The sequence below is a fragment of the Chenopodium quinoa genome, unplaced genomic scaffold (assembly GCF_001683475.1).
Source record: "Chenopodium quinoa cultivar QQ74 unplaced genomic scaffold, ASM168347v1, whole genome shotgun sequence".
Classification (NCBI taxonomy): Eukaryota; Viridiplantae; Streptophyta; class Magnoliopsida; order Caryophyllales; family Amaranthaceae; genus Chenopodium; species Chenopodium quinoa.
Window position 1 is genome coordinate 8292919 of NW_018743331.1, and position 16335 is coordinate 8309253.

The 16335-nt window shown below is 38.5% G+C and overlaps 1 protein-coding gene across 1 annotated transcript; it reads left to right on the plus strand.

Annotated features, from left to right (window-relative positions):
- The first annotated feature begins 13122 nt into the window (after nucleotides 1–13122).
- LOC110737887 (peptide methionine sulfoxide reductase B1, chloroplastic-like) lies at nucleotides 13123–16306 on the plus strand. Its single transcript, XM_021918238.1, has 5 exons — nucleotides 13123–13395; nucleotides 15168–15279; nucleotides 15361–15426; nucleotides 15523–15720; nucleotides 16016–16306. The coding sequence occupies exons 1-5, from the start codon at nucleotides 13209–13211 to the stop codon at nucleotides 16053–16055; spliced, it is 603 nt and encodes a 200-aa protein (XP_021773930.1). The 5' UTR covers nucleotides 13123–13208; the 3' UTR covers nucleotides 16056–16306.
- The last annotated feature ends 29 nt before the right edge of the window (nucleotides 16307–16335 follow it).

Consider the following 16335-nt stretch of genomic DNA (forward strand, 5'->3'; position numbering starts at 1 on the left):
TTTCAGTGGTACACTTATTGCTTAAGACATGTACCATTAATTATTATATGCATGCGTTGAAATGACGAATTGAAGTGAAGGGTCTGGGAAATGGCAGTTCCCCAGATTATGCGTGCCAGATTTATTTATCTCCCCCATTAAATCATCATTTGCGCTTAACATTGATTAACCACCATCATTACATATCCAACCCACTACATCCACTCCCTTGCAGAATGTCAACCGTCATTTTACAGTCTACATATAAGGCATTTCACTGACTAAGTTACTCATCTCAAACATTTTCAAAGATAAACAAAGATTAAAAAATAACTGACTTCCTTCTATTCCAAAAAAACAGAGGTCAGACTCTATAAAAACGCAAAAAAAAAATAAAAAAAAAAAAAAAAAAAAAAAACAAAAAACAAAAAAAAAACATGGATGTAGTAGCACAAAGGCGAAAAATTTCAACTTCCATGGTTGACAACCTTGCGGAAGTGTTAGCGACCATTCTGTGTTGTGCTAAGTCGTCTCATGCAGATTTATTTCAGTGCAAAATAAGGGAGGATTCATTTTACTTATAATTTGTTCTCTGTTTCTCATTCCCCTATACACAAAGATTTTAATAATGTAATTTTTGGCGTATGACATGAAAAAGTTGCAAGACCTTGCGAAGGATAGCCGAAGAAAAAATGGTCCTTCAACAAATTCACCTCCCTTGGATTCAAACACGAAGGTGGTCACACCGAGAAGAGGCAGACGCATTCTTCATGAAGTGCGTGGAGAATGAACATCCTGAAGCTCTGCTTGAGTTTGGATTTGTAAGGCTTCTTTCTTATTACTTGACAATTTTATTCATTATAATATTAAAAAAAAACCTATTGATAATTGTTAAAAAATTTCTATTTTACGTTATTGTAGCGACAATACTTCAACTATATGGTGGTTGACGAAGGGTTGAAGAGGTTGGAAAGAGCAACTGCATTGCAAAATACAGAGGCAGCATATATAGTAAGCCTCATATATATATACACCGGGGAAGAAGGAAAAGGTGTTAAGCTTTTGGAGAACACTATCAACAACATCGAATCTGCAGGGATCGTCTAGTGCAGAAGGAAGTTACGTGACATGGCGAGGTCAAATTGGATGAGAAATAAGTTCTTGGTAGATTATATGCCACAACCGCAATTATTTTGCAAACAAAAACTACAGCACGAAAAGAACTTATCTGCATGGGCTGGTCTTTATGACGCGGATGCTGAAAATACAATATCTTGTTTAACTTATAAATGTGTTAGGGAAATAAGCGTGTTTTATACAATAGTACATGGTCTACTCATCCGTCACTTATGATAAATATTATCTGTATAATGACATTTCTTTTTTTAACTTGCAAATTATGATTTGTTAAATTTGTGTTTCTGTTGTATATAATAAAATGTTTTACAGTTCAAAACAACACACACAAACACAGTAGTTTACAATATTAGCTGTAATGTTCTCAGCTACTCCATAATCAAACAAACCTATATTAGTTTACGTTGTATCAAAAGCAAAAATTCAGGACATATAAACAGAACAACAACAATAAAATTTTACAATAACACCAATAAAAGAATAGATCAATATGGATTTGAACTCTGACAACGTCTACTCTGACCTTCAAATCCTAAATATGCTGAGAATGTACCACGTTGATTACAAGATCAATCTGCGAATCATAAGGTACACATTCACAGGAAACTATTCCTTTAACCGCCTCTATTTTCAACACATGAATATAACTGCCCAATGGTACAGTTCATGCACGATAAGTGTACCACTGCGACATGTTCAAACAACAAATACATTCCAATGCATTAATCAACTAATTGAATCGATTACATTACAAGTGATTGGAACCTGATGTACCAGGAGTACCTAGTACACTTGCAAAAAAAAAAAAACCACCAGAAATTGTTCCCCTAACAGAAGTAAAGTACCCTAAGGAACCATCCAAATCCCTCATTTGAATCCTTCCAACCGATCGTACATAGTCATTTTTTGACAATGACATATTGTTATGTGCCGCCGCAGCTTGCTTCTTTCCTGCATTTTTTGCCCTAGCAACCTTTTCTTTTCCCTTTTTCTCTGTACAAGATGGATACCTCACGTTGGTTGTATGATGGGCCTTCTTCTTGGGCAGCGGTGGATCCTTAATCACTGCCGGGACGGATCCATCACAACTCCCCACAAAGGTACTAACTGGTGTATGGATTGTATTCCCCAACCCAGATGCATGTGTGGCTGGTGTATTTGTACAACCAGGCCCTTTGTTCAAAGCCACAGAAGAAGGCGACTGAACAACACCTTGTACGCCATCATCCTCACCTTCGTTTTCATTATCCTTAGCTGCCTATTCTTGTCTTTTGGCAACCATTGCCAACACTTCATCGACTCTGAGATCCATCAATTGCAACAAGTCTGCCACAGCCTCAACACCCTCCTTACAAGCTGAAGCCTTTGAGCAAATAGGTTCATACATCCCCATCAATTTGTGATATTGCCTGGCTTCATCGGTTTTAAGTGGATCATGGTAAGCTACTTTCACTCGTGTGTGTTTTCTTTGAATATCCTTCCTCCAACGACGTAGAATATACTTCTCAGGAAAATGGAAACACCACAACGGTCATACACAAAGATCATATGTCGACAAATTATTCCATGGCATTCAAAGTGTTTACAGTCACACCTTGCTTCATATGTATTACTGTCATAGCACACCCTGTAGCATCTCCGAATCTTAGTCACAGATTCTTTCTTTGCATATTTTGGCTTGATCCACACTCGGTCCTCAATAACAAACTCAACTTGATTCTCACCAACTTCATAGTCATCTAGGCGACGCACGTACAACATCCTCTTGCATTCCCGCTGAACTTCTTTGAATTTGGAGTTCGTGTAACACTTCCGGAACACTTCCTCCGCTGGGAAATCGGTAGCTAAATGCCTGACGTATCGTATCGTGTTGGAGTCCGCAATTCTTTCTGACTCAGCCCTTATCTGCATTGCATCGTAGTATCGAAGCACAAATTCAGACAGCGTTGTATGCTTGTCAACATAACCTTTAAAAAAGTGATTGAAACTTTCCGATCGTTGGGTCGTTTTCATCCTGGCCCAGAATAAATGCTTCAAATACGCTGGGATCCACATGTTCCTTTCCTCATACAGCCCTACATGATATTAAATTGCAATTATTGACTTATCTAAAACCAAACAAACCTCATAAATGTGACACAAATAAGAAATTTGGAAAAAAAAATAACATTCAGTGGTACAAAAGTCTACCACTAAACCTGCTCCTACTCTAAGTCAGAACTGAAACAGCTTCCAGTCCCCTGCACACAGCCAGCTACACCACCTCTGCATACTCTAACAGAAATCACTAACAATCACAAAAAAAAAGGACGTGTAGTACCTTCAAGCCAACTATTATCTCCTAGTTTGTAATAATCAATTGCGTCCGCCTAACGATCTACAAATTCATCAGCATCTAAACTACCATAAATGATATTTTCAAACTCATCCTTCACAGCTTCATAATACTCATGCTTACCAACATACCTCGAAAACTTCTGAAGTATGTGCCATATGCACCACCTATGGCAACTCTCAGGCATAGTCAAGTTTACAGCTTTCCTAATCGCCGAATTTTGATCGTTAGGATTGAGGTAGGAGCTTTACCCCCTATGCAATGTAGCCAAGTCCTCAACACCCACTCATACGTCTCCGCCGTCTCCCGAGAAAATCAATGCACACCCAAACAAAATACTCTGCCCATGATGGTTCACACCGATAAACACAGCAAAGGGAAGGTGAAATTTGTTTGTCAAATACGTACTGTCAAAACACACAACATCTCCAAACTCCACATACGCTGCTCTATTCCTCGCGTCTACCTACATAAAATCTTGTAATGCGTCGTCCTTCCCAAACCGAGATAGATGGAAAATATTCTGATTGTCGGCACTCATTTTGTTGAAGTATTCTATCATGCCATTTGCATCACCCTTAGTAAGCTCAAGTCTGGTTTTCTAAGCCGCTGCATTCTCCAAGTCTCTTTGCGTAAATGTCATCTCCTCCACTCCATTACGCTCCCGAGCATAACAACTGTACATTTGGGATACCTTCACCTTAGACTTCTTCGCCATATGCACCTGCTTAACCAAGTGATTGTTTTTCACCATTAACTCGTGCTTCCAGTACATCGCTACATCCTTTGACTTTCCCGGCGTAACAATGTGACCTTTGTGCTCCAAATTCAGCCTTCAAACAACCCAGTTCCCTTCCTCATTAACACTGGCATACAACTCCACAGGACAACCGCACTTTTTAGTCTTCCGTTTCTAAACTATCTCCTCATCTTGCAAAAACCCTTCCTTCAGTGCATCCTGTTTACGCTTCCTTGAAGCATAACCATAACAGTCACAAGTCCACTTAGCATTCCTTCTCTCCTTACAACACTTTCCCTTTTCCAATTCCTTCTTCACATCCACCCACCCAGAAGCAGCCCTCACTATACCAAAACCCTTTTGTCTAGCATAACTCCAGAAATAGGTATCCAACCTCATCCCAACCCCCAAATACCATGCCCAAAGTTGGGGGTCGGTGGTACTTCCTCTTCCACACCAAACACAGTGTTCACCATTACCGTGTTCTTCTTTGGGGTTATGAATGAGGAACCTTCTGCACCACCCCCATCAAACTCCCCTTCATCACCAGGCTCAACTTCATCTTCCTCATAATCTTCCCCCTTATCCTCAACCTCCAGACCTCCCCCCTCTTCAACCTCCTGCTCATCTACTTCTCTAAATCCATCATCACTCTCTAATCTCTCCTCATAAACAGATACATCATCCTCGCCACCATCTTCATATCCATCACCAACATCCACCTAATTCACATACACAACCATGACTTATTCTAGATAAAGCATTACAACAAACAACCAATAACCAAATCACACACAAAAACACCAAACCCAACATACTATATCATCACATAATTCATAAAAAATCAATCTAACCACATCAACTTCCCATGCATACCCACAATCCCATCACTGTCAAGGAAAAACCACAAGCTCAATACTTTTTTTCCCTTCTTTGATAACAACTGGTTCGAAAAGACACAAGTTTTTTTTTTCCCACACCAATAGGTTCTAAAATAAATTAATTACACTAATAGAATTAGGAGATACTCATCCTTGAATCCATTCCCATTCTAAAAACACATTCCCAAAAATTATAATACAAACAACAAATTTCATTAACTCAAGTACAATACCCATTTTACCAAATAACAATGAACAATCAACATTCATATAAAAGATTTCCTCAATTAAACAATATCAATTAGCCATATACTGACTCAATTACATGGATTGAAGTTCAAATGAAATTTACAACAAACGACCCTAGCCCTATTATTCTAATTAAAAGACTCTACATTTCATAATTACCCACTTCAAATACTCAATTTTATAACCCTAAATTTCAAAAAACAACACTAACAAAGTTAAATACTTACATTCTCAGCGTCGAATCGCAATTCCCTTGCAGATCCATGCCGGACTTCGCCATCTTCCACCAATGCTTTGGCTAGATCGACACCCAAAATGTGGCCTAACTGATTTATCATCCTAATAATCTACTTCACCACTATTTTGCAATTTGGTCTTTAGAATTCAAGAATATAAGAACAGTGATGTCGCCATTGTTCATGAGCTTCCATTCCCTTTTTTTTCCTCCATTTCCAATTCCGGAATCCCGCTTCTTTTTACCTTTTTTCCTTCCCCCGTTTTGCTTTTACTGTACCGTTACAAGCATGGCCCACTTTCCTTCACCAAACTTCATTTTAATTTCAGAATTGTCATCCTATTGATTACTAAACCAGTAGGCGCTATGCGCCAATAGTTTTCCAATTATAACAAGATACCTTTTAAAATAAAAAAAATCAATGAGTCATGGTCCCTAAACTAATGCTGACTAGGCTAATTCCCTTAATTTTTTGGTCAGAAACACCAAGAGTGGTAGTTGATGGACAAAAGTGCACAAATTTGTTTTTGGTGATTAAAAGTGCACAAATACAAAAGTACATGGACCGTATTTATGCTTTACTCCACATGATGTCTAATAAGCAAAATTTGTACTCCCATCATTCTTGAGTTAATATTAGGAATCTAAACCAAACATAAAAAAAAACGATGGTCAAAGTTAATAAATGAATAGTGAAAAAAAGTCAAACAATATTTAGGAATCGAAGGATTATAAATTTTTTTAATGGTAAAGTTCTAATTTCTAAGCTCTTTAGGTATATATTAATTGTTTACTCTCAATAAATGTGTTAGGAGTGAGGGGTTTAGAGTTTCCTCTGATTCCAAACTCGCTTGCCCACTTACTACTACATATCTATATTCTATAGTAATATATAAAGTGAAAGGGGGTTTTGGGTGATAAATTTTACTTTCCCAAAATACCATTCTCATTTTTTTTTTAATGTAACTACCATCTTTAAAAAAAAAAACCATCCTTTTTACTATTATTTTTTTTGGGAAGTCATATCCTACTGTTAGCCTCCATGCTTCATCAATTTGTAGATTTTTTATATTGCACACGCAATGTGCGTGTGTCTCTTAGCTTGTAATGATAATTACAATAATAAATGTAGTCATGCTTATGGATTACTGTCCTTAAAAATATATTTTCTTGTAAAAAATTTTTTATTTTTTTTTAATTTTTTGTTGTGATAACTTACTTTCACAATAGGAAAATTACTAAACGTTAAGAGGTTTTTCACTTATTTTCTTTATTTAGTTAATGTGTGTTTTTTGGAGCCGTGTCTCACAAAAAATAAAAAGAGGATCTGCGACTCGAAGAAATTGGATTATTGAAATACTTCTATTGTTCATTAAACTTTTTAGGGTTACATAGTACTTTTTTTAATTCCCATTTTTCTTAAATAAACTCACATGACATTCAATTTTATTTATTACAAGTAGTAGAAAAACAAATAATTTGATTTCATTTTAATCTTGTTATAAGGATAATTGAGTACTTAACGTTAAATAACAACTAAGGGTGAATCAATTTTTTATTTTTATTTTTTGGTTCCATCACCTCCGCTCGTGTTATACTAGTAGATTTTTGCCACCATATATAGCATTTGAAAAGTGAAAAGTTTGGGCTCTAAGTTGTCATTATCTCCATATTCCTTTAGCATTGGTCAACACATGCTAGACGTTTATTAGTCAAGGCTCCCAAATACGATCGAGTAAGAAGGCAAGTATGCAAATAAGGTTTTAAAAAAAGCTTAGATTGCTTTGAAAGAGAATACAAAGTGTTTGATTGTATTGTGTTGAGTTGATGGTATAAAAAAAAAACCTTGGTGCCTATTCATAGGAATTCATCCTAGCTAGCCTTAAATCTAGAACCTTCCCATCCTCCTCAAATAGAGGATTCTAGACGTTGACCTCCTTGAACATCCTACGAACTATAGAAGTTTCTAAATACATTTCGCTATGTACAAGAAGACCCTTACGCACTCTAGAATCATCCTTGTTGAAATATTTCACCCTAGATGCCTTTGGAGCACTTAAAAAACCTTTCAGAGAGCACTGAAACACTTGATGTACCAACTTGTATATATTTTGAGACCTCATCTTGTGAAACCGACCACAAATTTTTGCCTACACCCAAGACTATCCACATCTCCCTACACCCCCCTTTACACGACGTCGTAACAGTATACCCAAGTCCTGAAGTCCACAAATCTCTCCCTACACCCCCTCCTTATATTACTAACTCAATTAGTTGTTATTTATTCTTTTTTTTTCTTTTTTGTTTGCTTTCGTTCCTTTCAAGCTATGTATATATACATATTACTTTTTACCAAATTTTTCTTTAATAAATTTTGATTTTTAACACCACAAAAAAGCAAACAATTGAATTTAAATACTACAAAAAAAAAAGTTTAGTTTAACACCACCAAAATTTTAAAAAATTGGCTTTTACCACCACTTAACTGATTTATGGATGGAATCCGTCAGTGGGGTCCATAATGCTTACGTGTCACCACATATTATTGAACGAAAATAATAAAAAAAAAAAATTTAAAAAAAACTCTAAACTATCTCAGCCACCCCATCCCCGTCGTTGGCTTCCGTCCTCTGCCCCACCCAAACGCCTCTATTCCCAGCCCTAGCCACCGCAAATTCCGCCCTTCCCAAAACCGACATCCCCTCCCCAACGACCGCTTGATACAGGTGACCATTTTTTAAACACCTAAAACCGACCACCAATGGCTGCTAAGGGTCGAAAACAATCAATTTAGGGCCTAAGTGGTCGATTTCGACCATAAACCAGTTCTCATTTTAGCCTTAGGTTCTCACATGATCAAGTAAAGTGGGTTAGACACTTAGTCTCAAAGAGTCAAAGCAAGCTGCAATTTGGCCATTTTATGTCATTTACTTATGACCTTTGTGTTGATCGACCTCACCCATGCCCAACTTACGGACGCCCTAGGTGTACGATAGAGATGCATTGTTGGATAGTCGTATGTACAAGTAGAGGTGTCAAAACTAGGGATGGCAATGGGTCTAAGGCTTGATCCTAATTTAGGACTAGGGATGTCAATATTAAATGGATATCTGCTAACTTGATCTACCCACTTTAAATAAATGGACTAAAACCCAAATTAAATGGATAAGAAGCGAATGGTGTATAAAGCGGGTGATGGATAGGATCGGATGTGGATTATACCATATTTCACCTGCTAACCATCACCCATCCGTTTAACATATAATAAGTTTTTTATCTAAGAATTTTAATTAAAAAAAATAAAAATTGATTCTAATAATCCCACCTTTAGCTGGTTCGCATTTGGATAAGTATTTAATATTCCCACCTTTATAGGGGATCTTCTTTTATCAGTCCCTTATAACCGGTAACATGTACATTGGGTAAACTCTTTCTTTACTTTGTCTTAGCCTTTTGTCGATAGCCCCCCTCCCCTTGCCTCGCCGACGACCAGGCCACACTCCCCTGCCTGTCGCCAAAACCTCCCCCGACGGCAAGATCTATCCCGACACGACCAGCCCTACCACCAAAATCTCCCCCAAAACCACCAAAAACCCCGACGAAATTACCCAAATTAATTGATTCGAACCCAGATCAAACACGGGCAGTGGGAATAGCATGAGCTCCAGCAAATGAGGGGACGATCAGAGGAATTGAAGATGTTTTCGACTGTTTTCGGCGATTTTTGGGGGGTTTTCGGCGGTTTCAAAGACACATAGCGGAAGACTCTCTTTAAAACCATTCAAAACAAGTCAACTTAAAAAGTCAAACCAAATGAAAGTAAAGTCAACCAAAATAAAAAAAAGTCAACCTACAACTTGGAACCATTGTAGGCCCTTAATAAAACCAATATAAAACATTTGAAAACCTTTGCGTTAGTCTCACAAGCAAAATATATAATAATCAAAGCAACAAAACCACATCATATTCTTATGAAAGCTAAATATGATTCGCTTTTCACTCATGTCCATCATGAACATGCTTCATCACCTGAAAAGCTACTCTTTACTTTGTCCCCACTACTCGCCATTAGAAATGGGTCGTCGTAGGGCCAAGATAAAGACAAGGCCAAACAAACATACAACACACCATCAGCAATGCTGAGTACATAAGTGTAAACAGTACACACTAACATGCTTTAATCCTATCAACACACAACTTACCTTGTTGCACCTGTTTTCAAGCACACAACACAACCAACGTAAAATGGATAAATAAATTGCTTATTTTATTTGATTACGCATCGAACGGGTTTCCCACCAAATCCCTGCCCCAATTACATTGAGGTAAACTACACCGGGAGCTAACCAGGTAGGCAAATGCCACATGAAGTGATTGGATGTCCTGCGCATGTTGTGCGAGATTCCAGCCAACCGAGCAACGAATACTAGAAAAGTTTGCAGTTTACTGTCCCCATTCGGTCTTACCTGATTGGCAAAGCTGATCAGTGCTTTCGAAAAAGCCTACCGTGGCTTACTCATTTCGAATGTACTCCCAGTAGAAGTCATGGTTAAATATAAAACTCCATAAATCCCCCCATATCTTCATACTCAAGGTATATACTCGACATTTGATCCATCAAACAGAATTTCACCTCCCCACCGGCATAACAACACTACATTTTGTGCAGCCACATCCTACATAACAACTAAAACACATTTTACTCAAAGGCACTAAATCATCCTTAAATCGCCATAATTAAACAACAATGTCGAGTATAGTGGAGGAAATATGGAACCACTAACACTTGAATCGAACATGACTTTCAATGATTTGATGAACGAGATTCATAGTAGTATTGGTTCAAACCCAATGAATGTTGAACTAAACATTAAAATGATGTTTAAGATTGGCAATGGGGTTCAAGTGTAACCTGTTTCTACGAATAAACATTTGAAAGCTTTGAGAAGCGTTGTTGCAATGAAGGGTGTTCCCACTGAGATATATGTAGAAATGGTGCCTATATGTACATACCCAACAAAGTACTTGGCCAGAACAAAAAGCTACATATATTTCCGGTTACAACACAGAGTCCTTCCAAGTGCTCTCACACGACATTCCATCGAATGAATGTGGGATGGGATCTTTCAGTAGAATGCTGCATGACGATCAATTTCACATGCCGTTTAGTTCTCATATAGTTTCACCTGTACATGGGGGGGGGATATGTGACAATGTTCGGCCAACCTGATCCTTCGACATCAAACACCGTCACACCTTCACCGATGCAATTGCATAGTTATTCGCCTATGCAAGATGATGTTCAAGCATCACCGTCTCAACCTGTGCCAAATGATCTTGAAATTATTGTGAATAACGAATTGTTTGTGTATGATGTGTATGCGGAAACAAATGATGAGGCCGAGAGCGGAGAGGAGGAAAATGGACTTCAGAACATGGATGTTGAACCTGCACACATGGAAGTTGGTGAGCCCATGGTTAGAACTCCCGTACCTTGGTTTAGTCAGATAAACGAGAACTATGAAGATGATCAGTATTGGGCCGAATCGGGTAACCATACATCGTTTGTTCCTGGGAGAGAGAATTTGAGAAGGGCATGTATTTTGAAAGTAAGAAAATGCTTCAAGAATAAATGGTGAAGATGTATTCTATACAGAGGAATCAATTCTACACCACAGTGACCTCGAATGAGAATGTCCTTCATCTGCAGTGCAAGAAGAAATGTGGTTGGTCGCTACGAGGTACTAAAACAAGTGAGCACGGTTGTGGCTTCACCCTAGTCACATACAAAGGCAGAGTGGCGTGCCAGGACCCCCATGATATGTTTCGAGGTTGTGAAGAATCACCTACCCGACCGAGTCATGAGACAGTTTGGACTACGCCAGCCTGTCCCCCAGCAGTGTGACACTAGTATCCGCCTGCACGGCATTGACCGTCAGGGAAAGGGGGAGACAGACTGGCCAGTGGAGCATAGGGTTTACATTGACCTGTGGCAGCGACATTTGGAGTTCGTCGTTGCAGGTGATCCGATCCAGGGCGTTATGGACCCTCACGATCCATACATGGTCTGGTATAGGCGTATTACACAGCGTTTCGTCAACCCCAGCTACACCCCACCATTCAGCTTGTGACGTCATTAGCGGATATGTGAGTTTATTTAATCTACTTATTTTCATCACTTTTTAAATTTCTATATCATACAACTGACTGATCGATATGATGATTACTGCAGGCGGCGGATATGGTGGCGATGGTTAATGCACTATCAGACGCCCTTGCAGACGGACCCACCAGAGCCTAGGTCGAGCGAGTGCGAGATATGGGCGTGGCAACCTTGCAAAGATATGGTCACGGCTATCTCGTCCACCCGCAGGACGGTCATGATGGCCACTCCGTCCATTCACAGTTCAAGTTCGGCCAGAGTAACGGTGGAGGTGATTCTACGTCACCTAGAGTCGCAAAAGATTACATCATCCACAGTTCTACGCCCACCCCTACCAAGGAGGACCCATCGTCCAGCCAGCAGACTCTGCCACCGCCCCGAGACCCATTCACCACCATTACTCATTAGAGGCAGCGTCGTGTCAGACGGAGGGACAACAGACAGGATAGAGAACCGTTACCCCGAATAAATGAGTCGGGATAGTATTATTAACTGTAGCCGGATATTCTAGAATGATGTATATAACACTTACATTATTAATATAATAAATGTTTTTTGAATGAATCTGTGTGTGGTTTGAAGTTTAATTTCCTTATTTGTCCAAATCGGACTTATGTCAGTCAAAATAGATCATTCTAGGCCGATATGTATCAAACACAAGACATTTGGGCTCCATAATGAGAAATGGAGTAGAAGCGATGACCGGTGGTGGTTAATGTGGTGGTTCATGGTGGTTGTAGTGCTGTTGGGGGTGTTTGGAGTGTTCTGAAGTGTTTAAGGGTGGGCGAAAGTCCCAGGAGGTGGTAGTTGGTGGTGGTAAGGTTGGGGTTGGTGGTGGGGGTGGTTGTAGTGCTGTTGAGGGTGGTTGGAGTGTTGTGAAGTGCCTAAGGGTGGTCAAAAGTGGTGGGAGGTGGTGGTTGGTGGTGGTCGACGGTGGTGGGACGGTTGGGGTTGGTGGTGGGGGTGGTGTTAGAGGGTGGTGCCTGATTGAAGGCTGGGGGTGGTATGTTGGGGTAGAATTTGGAGTGGGGAGGCTGCTGGCTACTGCAGTCCAGCAGAAAAAACGCTGTCTAGGACAGCGTTTAATTCAGTACATAATAAAAAAAAATCAGAAATTACGAAATTTAAAAAAAAAAAAACAAGTCAACATGTAAAACACTGTATAGGACAACATTTCATACTTTGAATTTTTTTTTAAAAAAAAACCAGGGTATAAAACGCTGTCCGAGACATGATTTTACCCTAAAAACTTAATTTGGTAAATAGTTTGGCCACGAGTTCACTTTACAAAATGGTTTTGTAATTAGGCTCACTTTGGAAAAAAATCCTAAATAATGAGCAACTTAGCGAGACGTGGCAATGTTATAACCAGTATTAAATCAATTCCATTCGTATATTTCACCCTTACATTTTCCTTTTCTAAAAAAATACCCAAGAAAATTAACTTTATTAATGGACTAGTTTGTTCTTAAGAGGGTGGCAAACTGGCAATGGCTTCTCATAGTTTAAGTAGTTTTAACCTTAATACGCTAGTATCTTCAAAACCCCAATTAGGATTTCATCCAAAATCAACCAATTTATTAACTTCCAATTTGATAAACAAATTTTCTGGAAAAACATTAGCAATTCGAGCAATGGGTTCTTCTGCTTCTTCTCCAAAACCAGACAGTTTTCAAGGTTTGATTCTTTCCACTTTTATTTTGTTCTTTAATTTTTAACATAATATTCTTTTGTGTTATTGTTTTTAACTACTGAAAATTTTGAAATAGGATTAGCATAGTTATTGTTGTAGATTGAGTTGAAGATTTGATTTTTGTTATTTTTTGATGTATATATATTTTAATTAGGCTTCAGCTTCAATTACCCTTCACAGACTGGTTTTGCCGTTTTGGGGTTGGGTGAGGTGGGGTTCCGGTCGACGAGGTGGGTTTCAAGGTGGGGATGGGATTTCGGTTTGTTGGGGTGCGGTCAGGTGAGAAGGGGTGGTGGGTTGTGGACTGTGTTCAGTAGCTGTGGGTGTGGGGTCAGCTTAGTTCAGAGGTGGCGGTGGGGTTAGGTGGTGATGTGGTGGTTATGGTGAATGGTGCTGGTGGTCATGGTGGTGAAGTACTGAAGTGGGAGGAGATGAATGATGATTAAAGAAAAAAAAAAAGTTAATCTTCTCAACAGGTAACCTGTAAAAAGGACCATCTAAAGAAAATAAGGGGTAAAGGTAAGCCTGTTCCCAGATTTTGCAAAGGTCGGCTCGTTTTGAGCAGATCGAGCAAATGTGGGATTATTCTTTCAATTTTTCAAAAAAAAATTGTGAATGATTGATTTTGTGATCATGGTTTATTGCTATGTTCTTAAGACTGCTGTACAATCCGTCAATTAGTTGGTAATTTTGTAATCGTACACTTTAGATACAGAACACATGACCTCTATGACTCTATGGGAGTTTACATGCTATATACCCTTTTAGTCGCGCTTTTAGATATGAGTACTTCTTCAATGTCTTGATAGATGATTTTTCAGGATCGTGCACATGTATTGAAAATTTAAAGTATTGATTCTATTGTTTCTGTATTATTGGAACATAAAAATTGGTAGCTATAGTTAAGCTGAACAAGTGAATACTTTGAATATAGACAATGTAGAATGATACTTTTAAACTCAAAAAAGATGCTTCATACAAGTATATGTTTTTGAAGGGACTCTTATATAGAAATGGATTTAGACTGCTGTCAAAGTGCATAAATCATTATTTCCAGTACACCTAGACACAGTTTAACTCTTTTAAGCATCACTGTAATTTTACTAGGTATGGAGACTGAAAGGAACTTGGAGTAGCTATCTATAACGCCGTTTACTTTAATAAGAATCTTATATGATTATCTAATTTAGGAGTCGTTTTGGAGTTTTCTCAAAATGTTGCTTGGCAGCATGATTTCAAGAGATATCTATAAGAATCCGGACTTGGTTATTCAAAATTCATTTAACTATTTCTGCTGCTTACAGTCTTACTGCTTTTATAGCTACCTTGGTATGGTGGCATATGGAATAAGCATTTTATGTTTAACATGCCTTTCTATTCTCTACTGCTGTCTATGATTGGGTTTGATGTATTAATTGTGTATCATGTTTTTGGGTTAGCATTTACATAGTAAAGGGAAGGGAGTGAGAGAGGGAAGTAGAAAAGGTATAGGGGAGGGAGGGAAGGAGTGGCCTGACCTTTCCTTTCAAATCTTTCTAACATTTCAAGGATTTGGTTTATTAGAAGGCGAAGGTATATGGAATCCTGCCATTCTCCTCGCATTCCTGTTCCCATTTATAATATACAAATAAGGGAAGATGGATCCCCTAGCCTCCCTCCCCAGCCCTCCGCTTTCAATTTTCTCGTCTAAACACAGCTTAAATATTACATCATGGATTTCTGATTAGTAATTTCATTTGTTGGGTTTCTTTTCCAGAGACAGGTCAAAAAGACTATTCTTCTTTAACTGAAGAAGACTGGAAAAAGCGCCTAACCCCAGAGCAGTTCTATATATGTCGTCAAAAGGGCACTGAACGCGCTTTTTCAGGGTAAGGTTCATGTTGAAGATAAGACTACTGTTTTCAGCTGACACTTAAAACTACCAAACTTAACTTTCTCATTTAAATCAGGGAATACTGGAGCACAAAAACACCCGGAACTTATCATTGTGTATGCTGTGACACCCCTTTGTTCGAGTAAGTGCTTGCTCTTTATGAGGTTTCTGTAGATATAATTGGCTGCAGATTGATAACATCACTCTTAAATTTATAATGTATAATTGTTGTGTGTAGATCATCTACCAAATTTGACAGCGGGACTGGTTGGCCATCCTATTACGCACCTGTAGGAAACAATGTTAAGAAAAAGATGGATTTGTCAATCATTTTCATGCCCCGAGAGGAAGTACTATGTGCAGCTTGTGATGCTCACCTTGGACATGTGTTTGATGATGGTCCCCCTCCAACAGGAAAACGTTACTGCATCAACAGGTATGGTTTATCTATGTTTAAGCCTGTTTCTTTCTGGCTGAACCTGGCTAACAAGATGGTCAGGTTGCTCAATTCATTATGAGTTTCAGGTCATGGAATCTTTTAATAAACCAATTATTTTCCTGCGTTGTGTTAAATTTTGGGTTAGGTTTATTTTTATTTAGGATAGGTCAAGTTATCTTCGATTTCTGACTGTAAAGCTTTATTGGATGCCTAGTTTTGCTTGGTCTTTCAGTGACTCAGTCAGTATTGATGAACTTTAATTAATTCTGTGCTCAATGATTTCATTATGCAGTGCTGCACTGAAGCTTAAACCGAAGAACACCTCCAAATGATGCATTGAGCTGATTCAGAACTGAGAAAGTGGCTTGTACACTTGTGCTTGTTTAAGTCTGCGGTGTATAACTTCAGGCTGTTGGATTCAAATCAAGTACATCTTTGTAGATATAAGAGAATTGAGTAGCATGATTTATAGAAAAACAATGTTTATTTACCCATAAATTTATGAAATTGCTGTAAAGCTCTGAATTAGTGTGTTGGCTAATTGTGAAAATATGGAATATAGGAATTTTGGTTGGATTTGCTAGTACTATGGTTGAATCTTGAATGGACTCA